At 46.0% G+C, this 24,842-nt stretch overlaps 1 protein-coding gene across 1 annotated transcript in view; it reads right to left on the bottom strand.

Moving 5' to 3' along the window:
- Positions 1–11,759: 11,759 nt before the first annotated feature.
- T265_11007 (hypothetical protein) overlaps positions 11,760–24,842 on the bottom strand; it is a gene marked incomplete at both ends in the record, with an annotated part of 24,405 nt that continues 11,322 nt past the window's right edge. The window contains 6 exons of the mRNA XM_009177544.1: positions 11,760–12,289; positions 16,189–16,338; positions 17,061–17,225; positions 22,395–22,608; positions 22,700–22,867; positions 23,674–23,887. Coding sequence (XP_009175808.1) covers positions 11,913–12,289; positions 16,189–16,338; positions 17,061–17,225; positions 22,395–22,608; positions 22,700–22,867; positions 23,674–23,887 — 1,288 coding nt within the window. The remainder of the gene's footprint in view (positions 12,290–16,188; positions 16,339–17,060; positions 17,226–22,394; positions 22,609–22,699; positions 22,868–23,673; positions 23,888–24,842) is intronic.

The raw sequence follows: 24,842 nt of genomic DNA, 5'->3' as shown, positions 1-24,842 counted from the left end.
GGTTAGAGGCTGTTCGTAGTTTCTCCTTGACAAGAGTGGATGTGACGAGGACGCTGGGGCTGAGTATAGACACGCATAGTGTTCTGTGTAAACCTCAGATGCCACTGTTGGGTCATTTGTCGGTTCTCCGTTTCTGTCCCTCAAGGAGAACGCGGATGGCTTGTTCCTGCGGTGATGTCTCATGTACTTGAACAGTACGTTTTTGTTTTTCGAGCGAGGTCCAGAATGTTGGCTTTTTTTCGTACGTTCCATTGGCGGATTTCCGATTTACAGCGGTTCCGCAATTTACGAAATGCCAGCTCATCTTCTGTGTCCCCTGTGGTCAACTTTTTGAAAGAGTTGGGATCTTTTTTCCAGAAGTCGCCGAATCCTTTTTGGCAGCCTGCGGTTCATCCGAGTGCGTGCCGGTTTTCTTGGGACGAATGTCGCGTCAGCCTCGTGGACTTTCTGAACAGTGGTCCTATATAGTTCTTCCACCGGAGCTGGTCTCAGTGTGACTTGTTCAAGGAAGATGCGCATTCCTGGCCCAATAGCAGATGAAATCAAAGGTCAGCACACAGGGGTTTTGCAGAAGACGAATTCAGCATAGACATCTGTTGACCTACAAAATATCCTCTATTCTGAGGAATGGTTTTTATTCGCTGATGGCCAATTAGTAGTAGTTAGATTCTGTCTTTCATACCGCAATTCGGTCAGGAGGGATCTGTTCACTGACTGTCCAGCAGAACGGGCCTGAGTGGTTGCCCTGGATGATGCCCGGGTTGTGAGCAGAGTGAAAGATTTGACTGATTCCAGAAACATATGTTCTTGGTGCATGAAAAATAAGCTCGTTTATGGAGAACATGTCTTGGAGTAAATAATCGTAAACAACAATTATAGAAAACCTTTTCCAAGTTTAATTTGCATCCTTCAGGACTCAGTACTTCCTTACTTGCATTGTCAACCATAACCATTTTCAAATCCAAATTCACTCAAAATTTTTCAGCCTGTTAGGTTTGTTCAATCCCGCTTGACATTTTAATTATTTCAAAGTCTTATATGGGGCACCAAGGATGAGTCATTCCCATTTGCAATAGTTATAAGGTGTAATTTCACCCTCTTCTCCCGTGGTTTATCTCAATAATATTTTAGATTTAAATTCGACCAACAATGCAGGCAACAGTGGGGACTTTTTCACTTGCGCACGAACTTCGTTTGATCTGAATATTGCCGAACCCCCAGTCACCGGTCTGTCCACTTGTATCCAGATTATCGTTGTCGATACCACAAAGAGTTACACGGGTTTACACAGGCTTTCCATGGTGCTCGTGGATGCATTTGAGCTGCATGTTGACTTTGGTCTATTTTTCTGTCAGTACTTACCAGCCACTTTCTCTCAAACTTGAAAGTAATGTGCTCGCAAATCTGGGACTCTCATTTCCCCAGCCTCCGAGTGGTTATCAATGAGAGCAAGGCCAAGCATTAAAATGCTGCTTACAAGAAGGCCTACCAAACATAAATACCTGACCATGCATTTCAAAGACAGCCACTCACTAGATCACGAAACTCGTTCTTTTCCTACACTCAATAATCACCCACAAAATCGTCATTCATTTGATCTTGAATGTCTGTACCGTCTGGTATTTGTTAAAATAAGCCATGTGAGAACACACACAACAAGCGTACCTACTCATTTGAAAAAACCGAACATCGTCCATACACCCACAACAACCACCCTATGCACGTCACCCGACTCGGTGCCGAGAAGCCCACGCATTACTGCATGTAATCCATTGACAATCAGGGAGTAAATGCAGCTGCTACAATCGCAAAGCAAACACGAAGCCTGCGTCCAGATGAACAGCAGTAAATATCAACTCCTGTCCACAATACGATAAGTCCCTCTTTCCCTATATGTATATTATACTCACTTCAGTAAACGAAAACAGTCTCATTTAGTACTGATCGCTTTCTGTTTGTTTAGTCAAGTGTTGGGCTACATTAAGGCACTAACAGGTAGTGAGTCCGATTTTTGTGACCTCACCCCAACGTTTCTTAGTCTGGTCTTGTCATCATATTTCTGCTCATGTTTGACGCACTTCAAGCGCCACCATCAAACGCCTTACTAGTTCAACCCAACGTCAATGCCGCATCTTTTCACTTCCTATCATTTCGGCATCACGATCTGTATTTCTGGTTCATTCAGATCCAGGGACAATTCGCACTTTGTGGCATCACTCAAAAGCCTTTCATGCAGTTCAAGGTACTGGCAGTGCTCCCACCTGAACTAGAGGCTGATCTGGACTATGTTTCGTTGAACTCAGATGATATAAAGCCTTATGCACAGCTTCTAAACTCAATTATTAGGCGCTCGTCATTATCCGAGCATAAGCTGCCCGAACGATTAACTGGCGGCGAAACATTAGATGGCTACACGCCGTCACAATTTCTACGACACCTCTGCGACACAATCCATCCTTCTCGGTAAATTCCCATTGACGTAAGTCGCAAACATTGCTGAGAGAAGCTTCGAAATCCAATCTTACTCACTCCCTTCGGGTTCGTATCAATGAACTGGCTAAGTAAATATCAGCTAATGATTTTTAACCTACTCCACGCCGTAGATTTACAACTCCGCCTCGGCAGAAACGACATCGTTCTATTTACACATATCACGCTTCAGAGTCCTGATGGTGCTATACTCATTTCGGTCGATTCACTCGTAAATGGTCAGCACCTTGTTCATTCCGGCTCTCACCATCCGCGGTGAGATTTCAATGAGGAAGCGAGCAGGTCGGACAGTAGAAGTGAGTAGTGTCCAAGGCCTAGATTTCAACACCCTTTTACTCCTCTCATAGAGAGAAGCTCTGGTCTCTGTTTTCTTGTTAACACGGGGGCTGACATAAGTGGCCTCTGCTCACTCACAACTGAAACCCTCCCCGTTTGCATTGGGGGCAGCTATTGGTACATGCATTAAAACGTTTGGACAACCTAAAATTCGGTTTCTGTAGAAATTTCAGCTGGATTTTTGTCAGTACAGACACACACCAACCAATTATGGGGGGGGGGCGAATTTCGTGAGCCACCATAGTTTTACTGGTAGACCTGAAACGTCAAGTTCTACGTGATGCTACCATCCAATCATCAGTCGAAGGAAAACCATCAATTACGCCGAACGTTTGTTCAATAGCGCCATCATCGCAAGGTTTTTCTCCTTTTCATGAATTACTTCTCGAATTTCCGGAACTTTGAAGACCGAACTTTCATCATGTAGACCCGATACACTCTGTGGTTCATCACAATAACGCGGCTTTGTCCGGAAAGATTGAAGATTGCTGAGGATGAATGCTTCAACTTGGAATCATTCGTCCTTCCATTAGCAGTTGGGTAACACCATTCCATATGATACCAAAGAGAACGGCCACAGACTGGAGGCCGTGTGGCGCACTAGATAACATCGCTACTTCGGACTGGTACCGCATTCCCCACCTCCGGGATTTCCCCATCAACAGGCAAGGGTGCACGATTTGTGTGCTTTGTGCGTATCATCGTATACTAATTCACACAGACGATATACACAAAATGACTATCATTACTCCATTCGGCTTACGTAGCGCTACACACACCCTCCAAGGGTTCATCGATCAGTGTTTCTCTGATAAGAGGACCTGCTGACGTTTGAATTGCACATTAGATACTGCCGTGAAAAATTAGGCTGGCGGTGGGGCGTTCACTGATGTCCACGTACAATGATTCGAGGCTCGAAATTTAAGTGGAACTTTCGGGTAATTTTGGTGGAACAGAATGAATGAAAGGTTGTGCTGAAATTTCGAATAATTTTGCCAAATTGTTGGTAGTGTGGAGAGATTTGGGATTTTTGTGGAGATTTCATCCTGTAAGTGAAGCCAATCTATGCTGAAAAGCCGAGAAGCACTGTACAGCTGTTTCGTCCTCTTTGGGAGTCATCAGCAGTACACATCTCACGAAACTCCGAAGAGTGTCGAACCCACGACCTCTAAGCTAGTAGTTTGAACACTCAACCGTTCGGCCACGGGTGGCTGATCAGCAGTGGGATTAACTCGCACTTAGACAGGGTGTAGCGCCGCTCATCCTTCAATCACGGGATCCACATCACGCGGTCACACGTGTTGACTGGCTCCTCGAGCAACGACTTCTCAGATAGAAGTTTCACTCATCGGGTGAAGTTTATTCTTCCACTGAGCTACCTATATATTGTGGGTAGTGTGAGGAGATTTGGGATATTTTGTGTGGGATTTCGTCCTGTAAGTAAAGCCAATCTATGCTGAAAAGCCGAGAAGCACTGCACAGCTGTTTCATCCTTATTGAAACAGCTGTACAGTGCTTCTCGGCTTTTCAGCATAGATTGGCTTCACTTACAGGACGAAATCTCCACACACAAAATTTTGCCAAAGTTGTGAATCTTCCGCAGCTCTGCGGTTCCTAAATATGATTCGAACATCAAAATTCACGTACAGAGAACGTTCCCGCCAAAGTTTCTTCCATAAACTCGTGAACTCAGTAATCGGTTGTCTGTCAGGAGGGACAACACTGAGGCGGGGCATTTCGGAAGCGAGGTCTTCCAGTTCAAATCATTTAGTTAGGTTACTTCAGATTGTTGCACCGTACCGTCGCACGCATTCTATCGTACCGGCAGAGTGGATGGCTGAGTATTGCTACGAGTATCAGGTAGACCAGATCACCTATGTTGCGTTCTTAGTTTGATGATTTTAATCAACAGAACCTGGAGGTTGTGATGACTGATTGCTCTTGTTGATTTATATACTTGCTCGGTAGGATGACGGAATCTGATCGTTTTCAGTAATCGACCTAGGGTGACTCATTTTGGTTTGCGTGAGGTTGTGCAACGATATTGCGGACCTCGTTTGCGAAAGAGTATTTACTCAATAAGTTCACGAGTTTCGCGTGCCATCTGTATGTATGCAGAGCTCTCCTGCAAACAGTGATGTGAGAATTAAGTTCCGCACGTATACCGATGTAACCAGAATTCAGCGCAGGGTAACACGTAGCTCGTATGTATCCGAATTTACAGGATATGGAATATTAAATCAAGAGGATAATGAATAGAGCAACGAATAGAGTATCAGTCATGTTCGTCACATCCGCCACACCTTGAATGAGCGTGTGGATCTTTATGGTTCAGTGGTGGTCTTGATCGCAATCTTTCGGATCTTCTCGGATTGGAAACTTCAGACTCTTCGTAGGCGGTGTTTTTTAGATACAACGTTTTATTCGGACACCAAAAGATCATCTACAGAGGATTCATTAGTATTTGAAACAGCAGGAGTGCCGTTAACAGACTGACCTCTGGTGTTGAACTCAACCTGGTCAATGTGTCTCCGGTGGCAAGAGAGATCATCCAAATCGAGAATTGTGACCATCTGTTTACCAGTTGATGAAAGTACTATTTCTGTAGCGGGTCGTAAATCATTACCCTTGAAAAGTGTAACATCCGCCGTTTTGGCACAGTCAAGACTTGTACGCAACGAACGAGATTTAAAGAGAAGTGCGGGACTCTTCCCAGTAACAGAATGAACAGCGTTCCTGTATTGCATTAGGAAATTATCAATCCCACGGTCCAATTCCACAAAAGTAGTAGGAGAGAGTGCAATAATGGCAGACTTTAGTGTTCGGACAAAATTCTCAGCATGCCCATTCGACTGGGGACGGCTTTGAGCAGTAACCAGATGTCGACATCCAAGACCCTTTAACCATTCCACGAGGAATTTTGCAGTGAAGTGTGTGCCGTTGTCAGTGACCAAAACAGTTGGTACACCTTCATGGCTGAATACTTTCCTCAATGCTTGCTGAGTGAATTCGGCACTTGAGGACGTAGTTAGAAAAACTTCAGGCCAACCTGAACATGCGTCAGTAAAGACAAAAGTGTAGTATTTAGCGAGAAAAGGACCACAGTAGTCGGCATGAACTCGTTGAAATGCTTCACAAGTAAATGGCCACAGATACCACTGTGAAGACTTGTTATGAATCTTATGTACACACTTAACACAATTCTTAGCAGTACGCTTGATATCAGCATCCAATTCTGGCCACCAGCAGGACAAGCGTGCAAGGGATTTCAGTTTGTCAATACCCAGGTGACCAGAGTGCAAATCTACGAGAACAGCCGCTCGCTGAGTCGGTGTAATGACAACTCTATCCTCAAAAAACAGCAAACCCTCCGGAGTAACGGATAAGCTTTCGCGGCGACAGTAAAAATCAGGAAATCGGCGTCGTTCTTGCTGCATCCTGCCACGTCGCAGTGCACAGAAAAAATGGGAGCAAAATATCTTTTAGTGTCAGCAACAAGCGCATCCCGCTTGACTGGTAATGGTTGAATCAACAAGCAATTTGAGTTGTTTGAATCAGAGTCGCATGATGGAATTCTTGACAAGAAATCTGCTGGAGGAATCATTTTTACACTACGAAGAACAATCGTGTAGGTGTACGAACTCCGTGTCGAATGTTCTCGCTAGAGATTTCGTTGGAGGGTACAAGAACTTTAAAGCTTCGTGGTAAGGTTTGGTCAAAAATACTTATAGGATTATTTGACGGCCGAATATACCGTAAGTGATTCTCGTTGAGTCCGTGAATACCCACGTTTGGCTTTTCAGACTCAAGGAGAAATGCAGATTACCGGTCTGCCACACTGTTCAAGGATTGCTCCTATTCCAGTGGGAGAAGCATCAGTAATGATGGTCGAATGATGTTTGACGGAGAATGGTTTCAAAACAGCTGAAGTCTGAAGATAACCAAGCAGTACACGCAACGTCTTTTCATGGTTGGAGGACAAAGAAAATTGATTGGCAGATATGACATCAAACAGGCAACTTGCATGTTCGGCGAAATTAGGAATGAAACGGGAGTAATACTGAAGTGCTCCTAGAAGTGAACGCAGTTCTTGTAGATTGGTTGGTGATGGCGCATTTACTAAAGGAGATAGACGGTTTGTATCGGGTTTGAAACCGTTGCCATCCATAATGTAGCCAAGGCAGGAAAATGATGGAACACCAAAATGCACTCATCATGGTGTATAGCTACATTGAACTCAGAAAATCGCTTCAGTAAGGACAACAGATGCATATCAGCATGTCAGCAGCGTGCACTATGACGTTATTTCGGTACGTCTCCAAACCCTCCGAAACTTTTGCAATAGTATTCATATCTTGTTGAAATACAGCTGGTGAAACGTTCAGACCAAAGGGAAGGAAATTGTATCCGAATAACCCAAAGGGTGTGTTGATCACGGTAAGATTACTAGAGGCTTCATCCAGTGGTGTTTGAAGATAGACATCTTTTAGATCGATATTTGAAAACATACTTGAATCTGATAAACAAATCGAATAAACGATACAGTAAATCTTCTGGCTCTTCCGTGGTGCATGTACGTTGTAGTAACCACGTATTCAGCGTTAGCCGGTAGTCACCACAAATTTTCGGAGTAATGACACCAGCCTTCAGTGAGGTAACTATCGGAGTTGCCGAAATCGATTATTCGACAGGAGTCAGTATTCCTTAAGCTTGGCGAACAGGCTCGCCTAAGCCGAATGGATTAATTCGTCTCTTAAGAAATATAGGCTCTCCTGTAACTTCGATCCTCACCTTGGGAATTTGCATGCCACCTGCAGCCTTAGAACACTTAAGAATCAGTTGTTTGAGTTCATTGTCACTCACAGAAATCAGTAGGGTCATACTAGTTCGCAGTGAGCGTAGATCTTTGAGTCCGATAATCGATGGTCCTGATGTTGAAACCAAAAAATTACAATCGATAGAGGTACCTTGAGGTAATCTAACGGGGATCGTGCAACTACTAGCTAGAGGTACAGAATGTCCAGTGATACAACGAATGTTAACACCTGTAGGCACTATCACGACACTGGGGTAGAATGCCGTTAGATCTGATTGTGGAATAATGGACTCAAAACTATCAGTGTCAACAATGAAGTCATGCTTTTGACCAGAAGCGGATATCAACGTTTTAAAAACATGCGACGAATTTTGAGACAAAACAGACGGAGGAAGTAGTGATGTCCTCAGATAATGCTTTCACGTCAGTGTTTGGGTCAGAATTTGGTTGACACTTTTTTGGACTTACAGACAAGTTGAATGTGTCCCGTTTTACCACAGATAAAACACTTCGCTCGCCCGTGAGGGCATGAATATCTGGAATGGTTTCGTTCACAAGATTCACACTTCCCAAATTTTTGAACCATCGGATTAGAGTTAAGATCTGTGAAGTGGCGTATTGACGGATTTGGGGCACGAGAATCTGTTCGAGGTTTGAATTTGTTGTTCGTCTGCTTCCTTGACTTATTCCTTTTAGGATAATTTAACAACTGTCTTTGTTACGTGCCTCACATCTTTATACTGCTCACATATTTTCCGAATAATTTGAATTGGGACAGTCAAGTGCCAGCAATCAGTCTACCGCGCAGTTGGCCTCCTCGTTTGGCACCGTAGTCACATTTGGCTGTCTGTGTCTGCAGCTGCAATACGAAATCACGAACCGACTGAGAATGGGAGTGGACCAACATATTGAACCTAGCTGTTTTGGCTGCCACAAAGTTAACCGGTTTAATGTGTTGCAGAACTTTTTTCTTCAATGCATTATGAGAAATATCTATTGGAGACTCAGGATATACCAAATTCTTGATCAACGTATACGTCTCCTTGCCAGCAAAATGTAGAAAATACGCCATGAGGAATTAACATCTAATGGTTCCATTTCGGCAGGCATGATGAATCGTTCCAATCGCGACGCCAAAATGTGAGAATTAAGTTTCGTACGTATATCGGTATAACCAGACAAACTAGAAATCCAGAATTCAGCGAAGCGCAACAACCAGCACGTATGTATTCGAATTGGCGTATATGTACAGCATATAGAATTTTAAAACAAGAGAATAATGAATAGAGCAATGAACAGAGTCTCAGTCATGTTCATCACATTAGCACACGTTTGTCCACTCCCTCCATTTTGATTTAGTTTTGTTGTAAACGAGAAAATGAGTCGAGCACTGAAAGGTCGCCAAAACCCCGGTGTTTAGATCCCTCTGATGAAGAAATTTATCGACCCAGAATATCCAGACGATTTTGTTTTCTTTTTTTTTTAAATGACTTAGAATCTAAGCGTCTGTTGACGGCCTAACTGAGGTATTCACTTCTTGGGGATGTGCTATTCCGAAACTCTTTGCATTGCTTGCACCATTCGGGCTTTCGAATCACTCGTCTCAAGGTGAGAACTGCATACGCACGAAGTTCATAACGGTTTACTAGGGCAAAATGAACAGACGCAAATTTCGTCTGATCGTGGTGTCTGTACTTTACGCAAAGTGGGATCATATTCATCAGAACGAGGGTTCAGATGATGGGCACAGCACGAGTACCAGAGAGTTGCAGATCGCTGGAACGCATGAATGGACCAGGTCGAGAATGAAACGAGTGTGTACGGTCCAACAGGTTGCTTTTTCGACTTGTTGTTCGGTATTGATGGTGGTACTGATGTCTTCGGCTGTGACAGTTTGCTCACTCACCCAAAGATTTTTGTCTGATATTTGATCCTTATCGCTTCAGCATTTGTTGTACTGCCCCGTAGATGTATTGTGAAATCTACATTTGAGGCTTTTCTAAGCGTTTGTTTTCACCAATACTTGGTATCAAAACCGTTCCTCATAAGGTTGAGTGTGCCTCCTGTTTAGGCAGAGAGTCCATTTGATCGAGCCAGCTCAATAATTTTCCAACCCAACCGTTTGAATGCTGTTGCGCCAAGTGTGATGCAGTCCCCATCATTTTGCACTCTCTGCACCCTTTCCATTGGCTCATTGGTGTTCACGTCACTGATTAGAGCTTCGGTTTGACAGTCTGTTGTGGCGTGAGCAGATCTGTTCCAACATTCCATCGTTTGTTCGATCTAGGCGACCCATACTCATGGGGCTAAGATAATCATATGGCTGTAACACCCTTTTGGTGCCTAGCTGCCATGCTACCCGAAGGAAGCACGAGGTCTGGGATACTGCCAGGTTGCCCAAGCCTAGACAGGAAAAGTCGAGAGGCAGGAGTCGGATGCGAACCACGGACCGTCCGTTCGGTAAATTCGCGCTATAACCACTGAGCCATTTCAACTCCCTAATAAGAGGTCTACATTTGGTAGTGTTTTATACTCTGTTTGATTCGTAAATGACGAAGATATTGGTAGCGCAGCTGAGATGAACAGACTGATCGCAAAATTCCATCTTCAGTCCGGATGACACCATCATTGTAGAGGTGACTCACACTTTCGCCAGCCAGCCATCTCAACCTGGAGACAGAGTCAGTTGTAATCCAGAAATTTCATGGCCTGAACCATTTCATGTGTGCCTCCGCGATTCCTCAATCTAGCCCGAGAACATTTAGAACCCTCTCCGTCATTGACATCACTTCGCATGCAAGAAAAATAGCATGTTCCTATGGACATTTCCCCCGGATCCGACTCTGTGGGGAAGCTGTTAGGAGAGACCTTACCATACACCATTGCTCGCCCGAAAGTATGTGAACAAAAGGTTTGGATTGTGTTCGCAAACTTTTGGCTGGAAGCTTTGAGCGATGGGCACAGACAGACGGCACATTTGCAGTCAAGTAACTGCAAGATTGTGAGCAGTCTGACATAAGGTGAGAACGTATGCTATGTTTATTGTTCAGGACTGTTAGCATGGATCCCACAAACTAATTGTTGTGGACCACAGTCTCCTTAGTGCCTTCTTATTACCGTGAACCCCGGTCTGGATAGCCGCCTGATCACCTGGTGCGCTTCACCAAAGTCACCAAAAGTCAACGTGTGTACCAGCTGCTCTATTGATCTCTGTCGCGTACAAGCGGCTCAAAAAAGTGATACTAAGAATACAACTCATCTGTCAAGGCCGAGTGAAGAACAACCAATGAAATCTGTCTCTCAATGAAAAACGGTTGTTCGATTGGCTGCTATGTAGTCCCGTTACGTTCGGAGCTGGTTCTCTTAATACAAATAATTTCTTGTCTATGTGAAATGTAAGACATTCTAGCAAGGTTTCTGAGAATCCAGTCCCTATTCCACTTTCGAGCACAACTTAAATACACATTGGAAGTGAAAGAGGTGAGGACGCCGAGGATAGTCAGCGAGAATCGTTCCTGTAGTTGCTAATCTTAGAACGCTTGTCCCGCAGCAACATGTTCTTGGGACGCGTATCGTACACAGCCTTGTTACTATTCTGCATGACGCTCATTTATTGTCAACTGGAAAAAAACAAACATCTGGTGACTATTTTCGAGAGAGGAGGGTCAGACAGACTCATATTCCCAACACATCCAGTCTCCATCATATCATTGGTTCTTCCATCCCGTCTGATCATTTAAGTAGCACAGAATGCTGGTAGGTCGATCATGCAGCTGGTTGGTTTGCTGAGCTACCCAACAACTGAACTGACGTCATCCTGCGGCACAGCCTCAGCAGGTTTGCCGAGTTTCAACTGGTCTCACCAACAACTGAACAACCTGAAGCGCGCCATTAGCAGGTGAGTGTGGACCATTCATGTTTGGACCTGAAAACGGACCCTCGTTATGACTGACAAGATGACGTGTTTAAAATGATGCCTGAAGAAAATCTAACTGTGACAACGGGTTGCATAATCTACTTCTCAAATCGGAGATGCACGAACGGCTGGTGATGTAACTTGTTGCAGGTTTTTTCGGTTTACCCCAAAACCCATGAATACGTCTAAACGAAACGATGAGTCAGAAAGCATGCTCAGTTTTTGTATTGTGAAACAGTACGTGTTACATGTGAGGATTACTTTGAAAGACTGACAGGATTTATGTACAGGCGACATGGCTCTCTGCATCTGTCTTAATGACGACCGGAAAAGTGAGACTGAACAAATTCGGCACTAGCTATCATGTGTGGAAGACGTCTTTGTCTCGAACTCCCAGCGACTTTTCCGATGTTCCCTCAATAGCACGTAGCACTGGACCACATCACCAACTTGCCAATTCGAGATGAAATTCTCTGAAGGATCCAACACCCTGAGCTTTCCTTTGCTACTTCCAGCAGAGATCTCGGGATCTGTTAGCGCGAGTCCACATTCGACTCCTTTGCGGATCGAATCCACCGCGGTTCGCTCGTGTCGCAGAGAGCGGCAGATGGCTCGGCTTACCAACACTGTACCCGCTTCGTCGCCATCAGAATGGTCTTCGTTCACGTTGGAGGACGATCGAGTTGGGCGGATTAGACGGTAGTGTACGGCAACAACCTCCCCGAGTAGTGCTTTCGGATCAAGAAGGAACAGTAACGAAACAGTAGAAAGTGCGCTGAACGAGTGGTATGTGACAAACGAAAATGAGCTGAGACAGGTCAAACGGGGCAAAATCGATTAACCCCGTCCCTTCTAGCCTTTGGAGGACTTGCCGCGGAGTAAGTGTATTTATCCGACAAGTTCATCATTAAAAAAGATGGATGTAATCCTCGATGTGAGAAATTTCCTAAGAGGATTCCCTATCTTCGGTAGGGGAACTTATCCCAATGTATTCGGAGAGTACCGTTCAGCTGTAGCGCCCTTTCGGTGCCTAAATGCCATGCCACCCGAAGGTTGAATGAGGGCTGGGATACTGACAGGTTGCCCAAGCCTAGACAGGGGAAGTCGAGAGGCAGATGTTGGGTTCGAACCACGGACCTTTCGGTCAGTAAATTCGCGCTCTAACCACTTCGGAGAGTATACCTTGTAGGTTGGCTAGCATTCCATTCAGTCTCAGTTTGTTTACGCCGCATTATCATGGACTAACGCGCTGACTCATTGTATTTGGTCAAACGACAGGGTAGTATTCGTAACGGGTGGTATCAATGATTGAAGGAGCACTTCAAGCAGTAATTTTTTAGATAGCGCAAGCCCAAGACTGAAGTGATTTTCCCTACGTCGCAAGCAGTCAAAAGCATTTTTTTTAGAGACGTCAAACAGCTTAGTTCACAGTGCGTCAGAAAAACACGTAAGTAATGACACGGGCGCCTGCATTGTGTACACGCGGCCAACTGGTCCGCTTTCGTGACGGGTGAGCAAACAACTGGGTCACATTCAGTCGACCGACAGCGTTCACGCGAGCAAATCAATCGGACGCGCACCCAATCAACCACTCAAGTCACAGGTCAGATCGATGATGGAACGACGTACGGACATGCACACGCGCAAACTCTCTGACACACCGAAGCAGCTGCTCTACACCAAGGCATCTCTCCCTCACCGTATCACACCCACTTTACTATGTATGGGCCAGATGAATGCGCCTAGCTGATGAGCCCCAAGAAGAGCGAAACCGGTCGTGGGCTGTCGAAGAGTTTTCAGCAATCTTGTGAGTAGTTTCCAGATGTCTCACTGTTTGCTCTTTCTTCTCACTAACATAATGTGGGTCAGGAGCCCGACACAGGAAATGGGAACATGATAAAGTACTGAACCGTGAAAGATCCGACATGGTCATGAATTCTTACATACGTCTGGCGGAGACAAAAAACGAAGCCAGATCAATCTCTTGCTATCTATACATGGATAAAGACCAGAAGCAAACGACGTTAGCCAAAGCCATCCTATACCGAACTCGGTGTTTTTGTTCTGTTTGCTGCTTTCATCACTGTCAGGTGCAATTCCAGAAACAGAGCAGCCGTGAAAGAAACACTGAGAGAGAGAGTTGGAGTTAGCTTGGGCGAGATAGCCCGAGAGCACAAATTTACTGACCGAAAGGTCCGTGGTTCGAACCCGACCTCTGCCTCTCGACTTACCCTGTCTAGGCTTAGACAACATGGCAGTATTTCAACCCTTAGGAAACCTTCGGGTGGTATGGCAGTTAGGCACCGAAAGGGTGCTACAACTGAACGACGATATCAGTAGTAAACCACGTTACAACGGTTCGATCGACAGTTCACATTAGACTGTGTGCATGGAGGTCGCATTCCGAGCCACATCACACAGCCATAATACGGAATAGTCTGGAGCAAAGCAATACAACTCAGCAACGACAAAGTTTTCATCGCCCTTGTTCTTGCATCAAAAGTTATTGGAAACACAGTTTTCCCCCAATATCTTTGGCACCCTAACCACCGCGTCCAACATTTCTGATACACATTCCAGACTCGCAGACGATATACGGTTGTGCAATCACCAGTTAACACCGAAATTGTGTCACAAAAACGCATTCGAATCGTTTCATCTTCACGTACAGTACAATGTTTGACCCTAGGCCTACCACACGTGTCAGCGGTAATATCCTGATGAATGATCGCCCGTCGGAAGAAGAAATCAAATACGAAATATCCGTGGTAAAACGTGAGAGAGTACCAGAATCGGAGGTCTATATCCGGTCCTCTTCAAAGGCGGAGAATTCCTGGTGACCCATCTGACAAAACATATTCGCGCTGTATGGAACCAAGAGAAGGTGTCTGCAGATTGGGGCATGTCGACAGTTATTCTTATCTTCAAAAGGGTACGCGGACGCTGCGTGAAAACTGCCGTGGGATCAGCCTGGTAGCTGTGACATCGAGGGTCCTTTCTTGCCCTACCCTTCGACGGTTGACTGAACATAGAGGGAGGCAGATTCGTGAAAACCAAACTGTGTTACGTCCTGCGAAAGGATGCATCATTCATATCTCCACCCTCCGAAAAATTTTGGAACAGCAACCAATAATGATTGTGTTTCTTGAATCGAAAGCTGCCTTTGACTCTGTGGACCGCCAAGCACTATGGCAGTGTCTGTGGAGCAAAGGTGTCCCCCATAAATTCTTGACCCTCATTAAGGCGCTGTACGCGAACTCTCGCGGCCGTGCGAAGGTCCAGTGGAAGCTCTCGTTTGTGTTCACCACATCAAATTGTGTCAGATAGGGCTGTCCTCTTCAACTTCGTCACCGATACAGTTATGGAAAGCTTACTATCAGCCCCTAATACCTGTGGGATCGAAGTGCTCCCTGGCGTTTGCTCACAGATATCCAGTACGCAGACGACATAGCGCTTCTGGGATCTGATCCCGTGGTAATGCAAACAATATTAAATAATCTAAATAATTCTGCCTCGCGGTTTGGTATTGAACTTCACACCTGCAAAGTGTAAATTGCTACTGCAAGACTGGATGAGCTCGAACTCTAGCTTCATGCTTGCGGATGAACCGACTGATATAGTAGACAAATTTGTTCGCCTGGGCAGCCATATCAGTCCCAGTGGTCTCGCGAAAGATGATATTTCCACCAGGATTGGGAAGACCAGAGAAGCCTTTGTGAACTTGCGTCACCTGTGGCGTAGGCGTGACATCAGCTTTTCTGTCAAGAGTCGAGTTTACAATGCTGCGGTGTGCTCCATATTACTATACGGATAAGAAACCTGATCACTGCGCCCCGAGAACGTCAAAAGACCATCGATACTTCGTAGCATTGCCCGGGTGTGGTGGGAACACCGGATAAGCAAGGCTGAAGTACGTCGAATGGTAATCGAGGGGAAATAACTCACCCTCAGTAGATGAACTGATCACACTTGACAGGTTGTCCTGGCTCCGTATGCTAGTCGACCGACTTCCTCGAAAGGATCTTTTCGCACAACCGCATTAAGGATGGAAACGAGACAGAGGCGGTCAAACAATGACTTGGCAGCTGGTAATTGCCGTCTTACTGGATGGGGACCCCATAGACGGGTCATATCAACGGTTAGAGATATTGTCAGACATGGCGCAGTCGCGCCCTCAATGGCGCTCGTGCATCAAAGCTATTGCCTTCAATGCATAGCTCCTTTCCCAATCCCGCCACTTAACAGTCCACCTACAGTGCTGCATTTATGCACTAATTTATCAGCTCTCGCCTCCAATGCGCAGCTAACTACCCCACGTCCTCGAATCATCGGTGAACGAAACAGTGGCAGCTACAACCACTGTACGACAAGTACGCGGCTCGCACATCTGATGATGATGATCATAATCATGGCCGAATTCCCTCAAATAACAGTGAAGAACTGATAATCACAAGGACACAAAGACAAGATGGTCACGGTAAAAGTGTGCACTAGAGTTGCGTGGTTTTTTGACATCAGTAACCTGCATTATCCACATGTGTGTGTAATGGAAGAGAACAAGCTAAAATTCACGGTTTAGGGAAAAACGGCGTCATAACCAGCCCTGATGCCGGAGGGAAGCCCAACATACCTTGATCTGGTGGCAATTTTGGTGCTCCCTGACCACCTGCCAGAAGTACCCCTTTTGTACAACGACATCCAGCCACCGGAATACGCAGAGGTTTGCTCCCGCCCCCACGAGATTCCTTGACTTCAAAAAGTTGTAAAATCTCCGCTTCACCTGAAATTGGGGACAAAAGTCCAGACTGTGGACAACGTAGGCGAGGAGATGGAACGCTAAAGATACTTAAAACATAAAGCAACATAAGCAGCAAATAAGCAGTGCGTTTCACACACAGAAAATGTTGGAGTAAAGGCGAATCAACTTACACACTGACTGTTGTCAGACTAAAATAGACCAAAATCACTGTATATCGTAACAGTTTAAGCCGAACACCGAAAACCATGCAGTAGTCGAGAAATACACTCATTTGCAAATCAACTTGGTTTTCACGAGAGATTCAACTGAATCTCACCCACCCCCTCACCTCTCTCACTCATCTCTCACCCCTCACTTGACAGCCCACTGACAGTGCTGGATTTAGGCACCAATTTATCAGCTGCCGCCTGCAATGCGTAGCTATCTAAGCCCCACCCAAATCATCGGTGAGCGAAACTGCGGCAGCTACAACCACTGTACGACGAGTACGCGGTTATTACAGCTGACAATGATGGTGATGATGATCATGATGTAGCCCGCACGTGACAAATCCGTCCAGTCGACGTGAAGTTCGTTTATTACGATCGGCTGGCCACTAAGAGAACGGATTCGAAGAACACACAAGTCTTCTTGGAAATTCGGAATAAAAAGCGTAATCCCTAACAAAAAAAATTCTAAAGAAAAATGCGTAAGAACGCGCAGAAACCTCGCCAACAGTGTAAATCATCATGACAACCACTCACCGACCACTTTCTCCACAAATGATGACGGTAACAGCTGATTTACCATTTCCCGTACATCCTCTGCCAAACGGTAGATGATATTGTGCTGTCTGACAGAAACATGGAGAGATTCGGCGAGTTGTACGGCACGTGGTAAAGGGGTTACGTTGAACAGAAGCACTGTGGCTGGTGAAAGAGTAGTGGAGAAAAACAGATGACTCATATCCTATGGGGTTGCGTTTGATTTGCATAAGTGGGGAAAATTCAAATAAAAACCAATCGGCATGAATCTCAGGACTTTCCAGGAAATGCCCCTCTCCTACACGGGTCACAGTAGTGCTCTATTCACCAAACAGAAGCCCATGCAGTGTCCTATCCTCGAGGAATTTTCGGACAGTGGGGATACTGTTAAGCTTGCTATCAAGACGAACACAGTCATCAGCAAGAACATTATGTGTTCAGTTCGAAGATAGCCGGTCATCTTGGTTTAAAGGTTCCGTGTCATAGCTGAATCTCCGCGAATTATCTCTCGCTGAGGATAACGGTGGACAGGTGATGCGATTTTCCAACTCCCCTACTGGCCCTTGGATCGCTGCTCCACTCACTATGATACATCCAAATGCAGGACAGCTTGAGAGAGCCTTTTATGAGACCAAGGGAATGACTACAATCATAAATAAGAAGCCATCATGAAATCGCCAACACAGTCACGCTAGAATCTGCGCGGTGGAACACGAAACGCCGAGCTGAACAAGTCTGATTCTCACCGATCTCACGGTCTCTTCAGGTTCTGGTTCCGGAGGTCTGAATGTACAAGTGGGCAGGCACAGCACATCTAAGACTCCGTCAGGTGGTCGACATGGACCGGATTCCACGCGTGCAGATAATGGCGAACGAGTGTATTAGCTATGCGATAACCACAGGATGCTTTTATGCATAATAGCTTCCGGAATAAGTGAAGCCAACATACTAATTAGCAACCCAAATTGATCACATCTCCAGTAGTTACCGATGGCGTGGATCAATAACTCCCTTTGGTTCCGACCGCGCCATCGTACGGAGTCGCTCCAGGACCGCATGCGGTGCAGATAAATGACTTAGAAACGGAGAGACTGGCAGATCCGGAAGTTAGGCAAATGTATCAGAATTGCCTTCTGAAGTCTCTCCCAACTATTCCACTATCAGGCGTGAATTCATGCTGGAAGTAGATCGCCACATCTATGCACAGTGCGGGAGTTCTTCCCATGATACGCTGCTATTAAACCTCAAGCACAGGATATCAGAGAGAACCGCCACCCCGCCGGTCTCCAACATAACTTGGCCCGATGAAGTATCATCATCATCAAGTATCAGACGTCAACTGAAAGTGGGCGAGCGCCTGGTGGGCACGAAAGGTTCAGGAATTAAACGAGGCTCACGAGGATGGCAATGCCTGAAGATCATTTCAGTTGATCCGCACGAAATATCTCCAGAAACCACCTGTGAGCGGAACAATCAAGAATCAAAGTGGCGCGACAATCTTGAATAAAAAAGAACGCATTGACCGAATACTTTGGACAACATCTTTCGCGGCTACCCGCTACCTTCCGTTTGGATCCTACAGCTGAAGAAGAACCATGGACAGTGGACCTGGAATACCCTGTAACCCCACATGACCGCATGCATTCCCTCAGGCGCCAGTGGGCTCATGGTACGAACCGTTTGGCTGCATTTTGGAAGAACAACTGGGAACAAGTGGTGATGGTACCCAGTATCAGAAAAGGGGGCTCCTAGTGGGTGCGGTAATGACAAAGAGATCAATTTGACCCAGGTTGCAGCGACACGCCTAGCGTCAGTGCTTCAGCATCGTAAAACACTGACACGAAAGAAGCAAGCAGCATCCTATCGGGGAATGGCCTGAGTTGACCAGATTTTCACAATCCGTCAGCAATGCCAAACGTATAAACGACCCACAAGTTCAGTAACCATGAATCTCCACGGCGCATTGGGCTCAGTCGACCGGTCCGTTCTCCTAAGCATGCCTCCGAGGCAATGGATGCACGAAAAGCTTCCGTAGATAAACTGGTGGTCATTAAGGGTACCCATTGCATCAACTCCTAATTGATTCCGTGATCAGTGAGATAATGACACGAACCGCCGAACGTCTTCGATGGTTTGCAAGAAAAATCTTGTCGACCTGGAATACGTAGGCGAAATCGTTCTCGTCTTGGATGCGAAACGGAAGGCACAGGTGTTTTCGATAAGCTGACAAAGGTTATCCCGTTCTTTGGTGTGCGCTTTGCAACCACAAAGTATAAGATGATACTTCTGGACATGGAGTCACTGAACAGGCCACCTACAATTCAAGGGAAGACACTTCAGAGTGTGGAGCATCTCATGCACCTTGGAAGTTGGCCTAAAGGACGCAGCTTCTGGTGCTGGACAAATTCTTCAATGGAAGTACCCGTTGCACAACCGAAGACTCGCTTCCTAATTGCCTCTATAGGGATACGCCCACATCAATCTACACGAGCTATGGTTCTGGGACAACGATTGTCGAACACCTGAAGACGCCTCAGACCAAGTCTCACAGCCATACAACAAAACAGCCCGTACCGTAGCTTGATAGATACGTCCCTTAGGATTCAGAGGGTGTCTCAAATTAGCAAACGCAAACCGGAACTTGCAGATTTGTACATTCACCTCATCTGTCACACTGCAATCACAACTAATACAACTTCCAAGATACGCTCCACAACTTCCGGTACCTCTTCATGGACTGTGAGTGGCGCGTTCAGTGGCTGCACGTCCACAAGCATGACCTTACACTTTGTGGGTGCAAAGTGCATACCAAAGGACGGGATGACTTTGGTCAGTTCATTCAAAACACCTGCAGCTTCCGTCCCTCTTCGAAGACAAGAACGATTTCGTCCACATATTCCAGATCGATAAGGTTCTCACAGGGTTTTGAAGACCTTCTAGCGTTCGGTTCATTATCTCACCGATCACGAAATTAAATAGGAGTTGACACAGTAGGTACCATTGATCGACAGCACCATGTGTACGAATGCTTTTGGAGGGCCCTTCGTATAACCTCACAGGTCCGAATACAAAGACCACTAAAATTGTGGACCGTTTGTACGTATAGTAATAATAATAATAATAACAATAATAATAATAATAGATCATTCAGCTGTAGCACCCTTTCGGCGCCTAGCTGCCATGCCACACGAAGAAGACACGAGGGTTGATATACTGTCAGGTGGCCCAAGCTTAGACAGGGGAAGTCGAGAGACAGAGGTCGGGTTCGAACCACGGATCTTCCGGTCAGTAAATTCGCGCTCTAACCACTTGGTCCATCCCGCCCCCGTTTGTACGCATGGTGAAAAGTGATCTCGCACTAAATTAGATTAGTATGCCATACTCCCAATGTTAACGTTTTTTTGCAAAAATTGTCTTGAATTATGTCCTAGAGTCGAGATGCAATACGTTGCCATTTCCTGCCAAACATCGCTACCTTGCGTTGACCAAATCGTCACACCCCGTTAGGCGCTAGAACAACGCCATACGTATAAACGACCCAAAATTCCAGTGTTCCTGGATTTCCATGGCGCGTTTGACTCGGTTGATCGGTCTGTTCCGCTTGACACGCTTGCCAACGAAGGAATTAGCCGGAAGTCCGTAACACGGTAAGCTGTTTGTATTCCCAGACTTCTGGACGTGTGAGAGTAAACGTCGAGCCCTACAAAGGCTTCTGTACACTAAGCGGTGTCCGTCAGTAATGGACACTCTCCCTACCTAGTTAAGTTCGTGATCGGTGAAGTCATAAGGCGAACGCTGGAGGGTCTCCAAAACACTAGTGTTCAAGTAGCCTGTGACAAAAACCTTGTTGATTTGGAATATACGGACGACATCGTCCTCATGTTCGAGGAAAAGAAGGCGTAGGTGTTTTTGGATGAACTGAACAAGGTCATCCTGTCCTTTGGTATGCACTTTGCACCCACAAAGTGTAGGGTCATGCTTGTGGATGCGCAGTCACTGAACGCGCTATTTAAAATCCAGGGAGAGGTACGGCAAGTTGTGGAGCGTTTTACGTATATTGGAAACTGTATTAGTTCTGAATGTAGTGTGACAGATGAGGTCAATGCACGAATCTGCAAGGTCCGATTCGCGTTTGCTAATTTGAGACACCTGTGGCGTCAAAATGTTGTATCCCTGAATTTCAAGGGACGTGTGTATCAAACTACAGTGCGGGTTGTTTTGTTGTATGGCTGTGAGTCTTGGACTGTTCGAGCAGCGGAAGTGAGATGTCTTCAGGTGTTCGACAATCGTTGTCTCAGGACCATAGCTCGTGTGAATTGTTGTGGGTAGGTCCGTAAAGAGGTAATTAGAAAGCGAGTTTTCGGTCACCGCGTGGTGTAATTGGCCCGATCATCTTACTTGCTGCGTGAAGCGGAACAGATAAGCGATCTTCGATCCTATTAAGTTACTCTTCTTGCAGATCTATCCGTTAAAACTGACAACCCCATTCGTTTCGAATTGCTCGTAGTTTCGCGTCAGCTGTTGCCGGCAGCCTTAGGCATCTCAAAATCGCGGCGGCAGTTAAACTAGCTGCCTTCAACATTCGCGTCCAAAATCGATCACGATAAATGGTCAGTCTTCTCTCACTTCTGGTTGCAAACCGCTGGGGATCTGGAGGGCTCTGTTCGTCAGACATTCGTTGCCTAGCGAAATACAATCATCTGCATACTTATTTGGTTTTGACGGGAGAATCATTTGGAACCCGGCTAGATCTCTCGTTCATGATAATTTTAAGCAACTGAATGCCCTGCACCAGGTCGCTTCGTGTTTCACTTGGCACGAAATTCGAAATATCGCAATACATGTTATGGACATAATGTACTACTCATATGGTTTCTGAACACTCTTCCAAACAGAGGTTACTGTCCTGAAGAAGGCACAATGAGATTCGACATCAACCATTCAGGAGGTTTACTGAGATGCGGAAATCTGATAAAGTATATAGCAACGCAAAATAGGACCTGACGTGAAAAGATGCGGCAAAAGTTCACGGACTAGCTACGTAACACAATCGCTGCATACACAGGAAAATTTCTGGGTTGTCCGACGTGTGAAAACTTTTCAGCTCATCACTTTTTGGCGCACAGTGTAAGACACCACAATCGCTTCAGTTTGCCTATAATACGGAGACAATGAAACCAGGATTGTTAGGGACATCCTACACAGCAACGTACGTGAACGTTCACACCTCTGGTTCCGTACCTGTTCATCAGTTTTCTAGCAACCGGTGAATGCCTGGGTATTCAATAGAACGAAGTAAGAAGGCTATTAGAACGTATTGCATTCACCACTCACCATCCAGTGCTTCCGCTGTTTCCACCTCGGATTCGGTGAGCGGACCGACACCTGATTGTCCGAACTCGAGGACGCATTCGTCCGAAGGACAGGTGGACAGAATGGTCCGAATGGCTTCCAAACTGCCATGCACATCTGTCTTGATCAAAAGAGGCAACACCGGAACACCGCTCTGAGTGGCCTGAATGACTGACTGGAAATCAGGACGATTCGCCTGAAAAAAATAGATTGACGGGAGAGAGAAGTAGCGGTGTACTGTCTGCACCTAACGTTCGCCTAACGTCTATGCAGGAAGAACAACTTACTGAAAGTTTGCGCCACATGACCCGAGGGGATTTCGCCCGCTCGCGCAGAAACTCGTTATACTGTTCCTGATAAGGAGCCATTTTGTCAAGGTAGGCACTGTGATCCTCTTCAGCCTTCTTCTGCATACGGATATTTCGACGGAACCGGATGACTTCAGTAGCTTCGGACTACAGTGGATGAAAGCAAACGACACTTTGAATTACCACTGTAGGTTGAGCTGAGGAGCTGAATCTAGATAAAAGTACAGCTCATCAGTGCAGAATGTGAAACTGAAAAGAGCTAGCAGGGAGGATGGCGCCAGGAGATTGAGAGTGTAAGCACATACAAAACTGCTGTTCAAGTCACGATTGCGACCTTCTGGGAACACCAGCATCATCATCGACAGCACGATATGTGTTCAACACCGATGCTTCACTGCCGTACAACCATGATTTATTTGAAAGCCTTATTGTAGAGAAAAGAATAAAAGTGGACGAAGAAGGGACTTGCTGCTAGCTTACCACAATCATTCCGAGGTGCGCAAACCTCCAGACACTCACTCAGGCAAACTGGATAAAAACTAGCAACAAGAACGCCACTGATATCGGTTGGCAGCTATATCATGTACTTTCTCCAACCATGCAGTGAGGATAACGCGGTTCCCATCTGTAAGGCAAAGCGTTTCATGATATCCTTCATACTCCTCTACCAAGTCAAGGGTTGGCCACCTCTCTGTTTACGTTAGAACTCTCTTCGGCAAGCGATGGTTCGGCGTACGCAACACATGTCCCAACCAACGCACCTTCTGGTTCTGGACACATTCTTCAATGGAGGTACTCGTTGCACAACCGAAAACGCGCTTTCTAGCTGCCTCATTACGGATTTGACGAAAACATCAGCGTCCACTGGAGACGGATATTTGGTGGTCCCATCTGCTGATCTTCAATTAAGTAAGAGTCTGAAATGGTAAAGAAGGTGACAGAAAACAACTCACCATACTCGTCAGTTCCAACACGAGAGAGCCCGCCGGAGGTAAGTCTTTCCATCCAGCGACCTTCGCGACGTAACCTGGACTGACGGAGGTAATCCGTTCACCACGATCGTTCAGTATCATACGTGGGCTGCAAATAGCTTCACTTGCAACCAACGGGCCGCTAGCTGGGGTCTTCTGAAGTTGGCCTCGAGTTACCAAACAGGTGGCAACTTTGCTAAATCAAACGGAGAACGAAAGTAAAATGATAGCAACCTGAAACGCTTAGAAAACAGTAAGAAAATCGCCTGTTGAACAGAACAATGCTTGGCACAAACGGGTGCGGCTGATTCACGACTGTCGTATTCTAAATCGCCATGTGAGGACACTCATCGGATGGCGAGGGTCACCTTCATCGGGCTCCACAGACATGTGGAAAAGCGAAATTTTGCTGAGTGGCTCGAAGAACGTGTGTGTGTCACCGGCCATCACCAATGGGATCTACGAAGACCAAAGTTGGTGGACCACGAGGAATTCACACCGACCAATCTTCTCGACACACCGCAAGTAATCAATCAGCGATATTGATAACGCCGACCTACCATTCACTCTATTAGTACCCCAAACGACGAACGAGTACTATAAGACCTACGGCCGAGTGAGTAGTCAACAGTATCATCACAAATCGATCGGCCGATTTAGTTGGATCGTGTACTACTATCTGGGTGGCCCGGGTTTGGATCTCACATAGGCTTCGTCAAACTGGCTGCTGGTCACCGTCCCGAGACTCTGACTGGACAACCCTGGAGACGGCTTACTTTCGTACCAAAACATGGTTTGATTGGCATTGCAACTCAGAAGGAAAAAACAGATGCACTACTCATAAGGTTGCTGGAAATTCGTCGACAGCCCACGACCACTTTCGCCCTTCTTGGCGCTCATCAGGTAGACGCAGTCCCGGAGTTTCCGTCAAGCTTATGTTCTACTTGAAACCAAATTGCACGAAGCGAGCGAAATACACTCATTTGCAAACTAATTTGGTTTTGCGAAACTCGGGGACTGCGCCTACCGGATGAGCCCCAAGAAGGGCGAAACCGCTCGTGAGCTGTCGACGAATTTTCAGCAACCTTATGAGAAGTGCATTACGAATATACATGTATCGTGATATCTTGAATATCGTAGCGACTGAAACA

This window comes from Opisthorchis viverrini (genome assembly GCF_000715545.1).
Source record: "Opisthorchis viverrini unplaced genomic scaffold opera_v5_432, whole genome shotgun sequence".
Taxonomy (NCBI): Eukaryota; Metazoa; Platyhelminthes; class Trematoda; order Opisthorchiida; family Opisthorchiidae; genus Opisthorchis; species Opisthorchis viverrini.
This window is presented reverse-complemented; position numbering and strand designations above follow the sequence as displayed.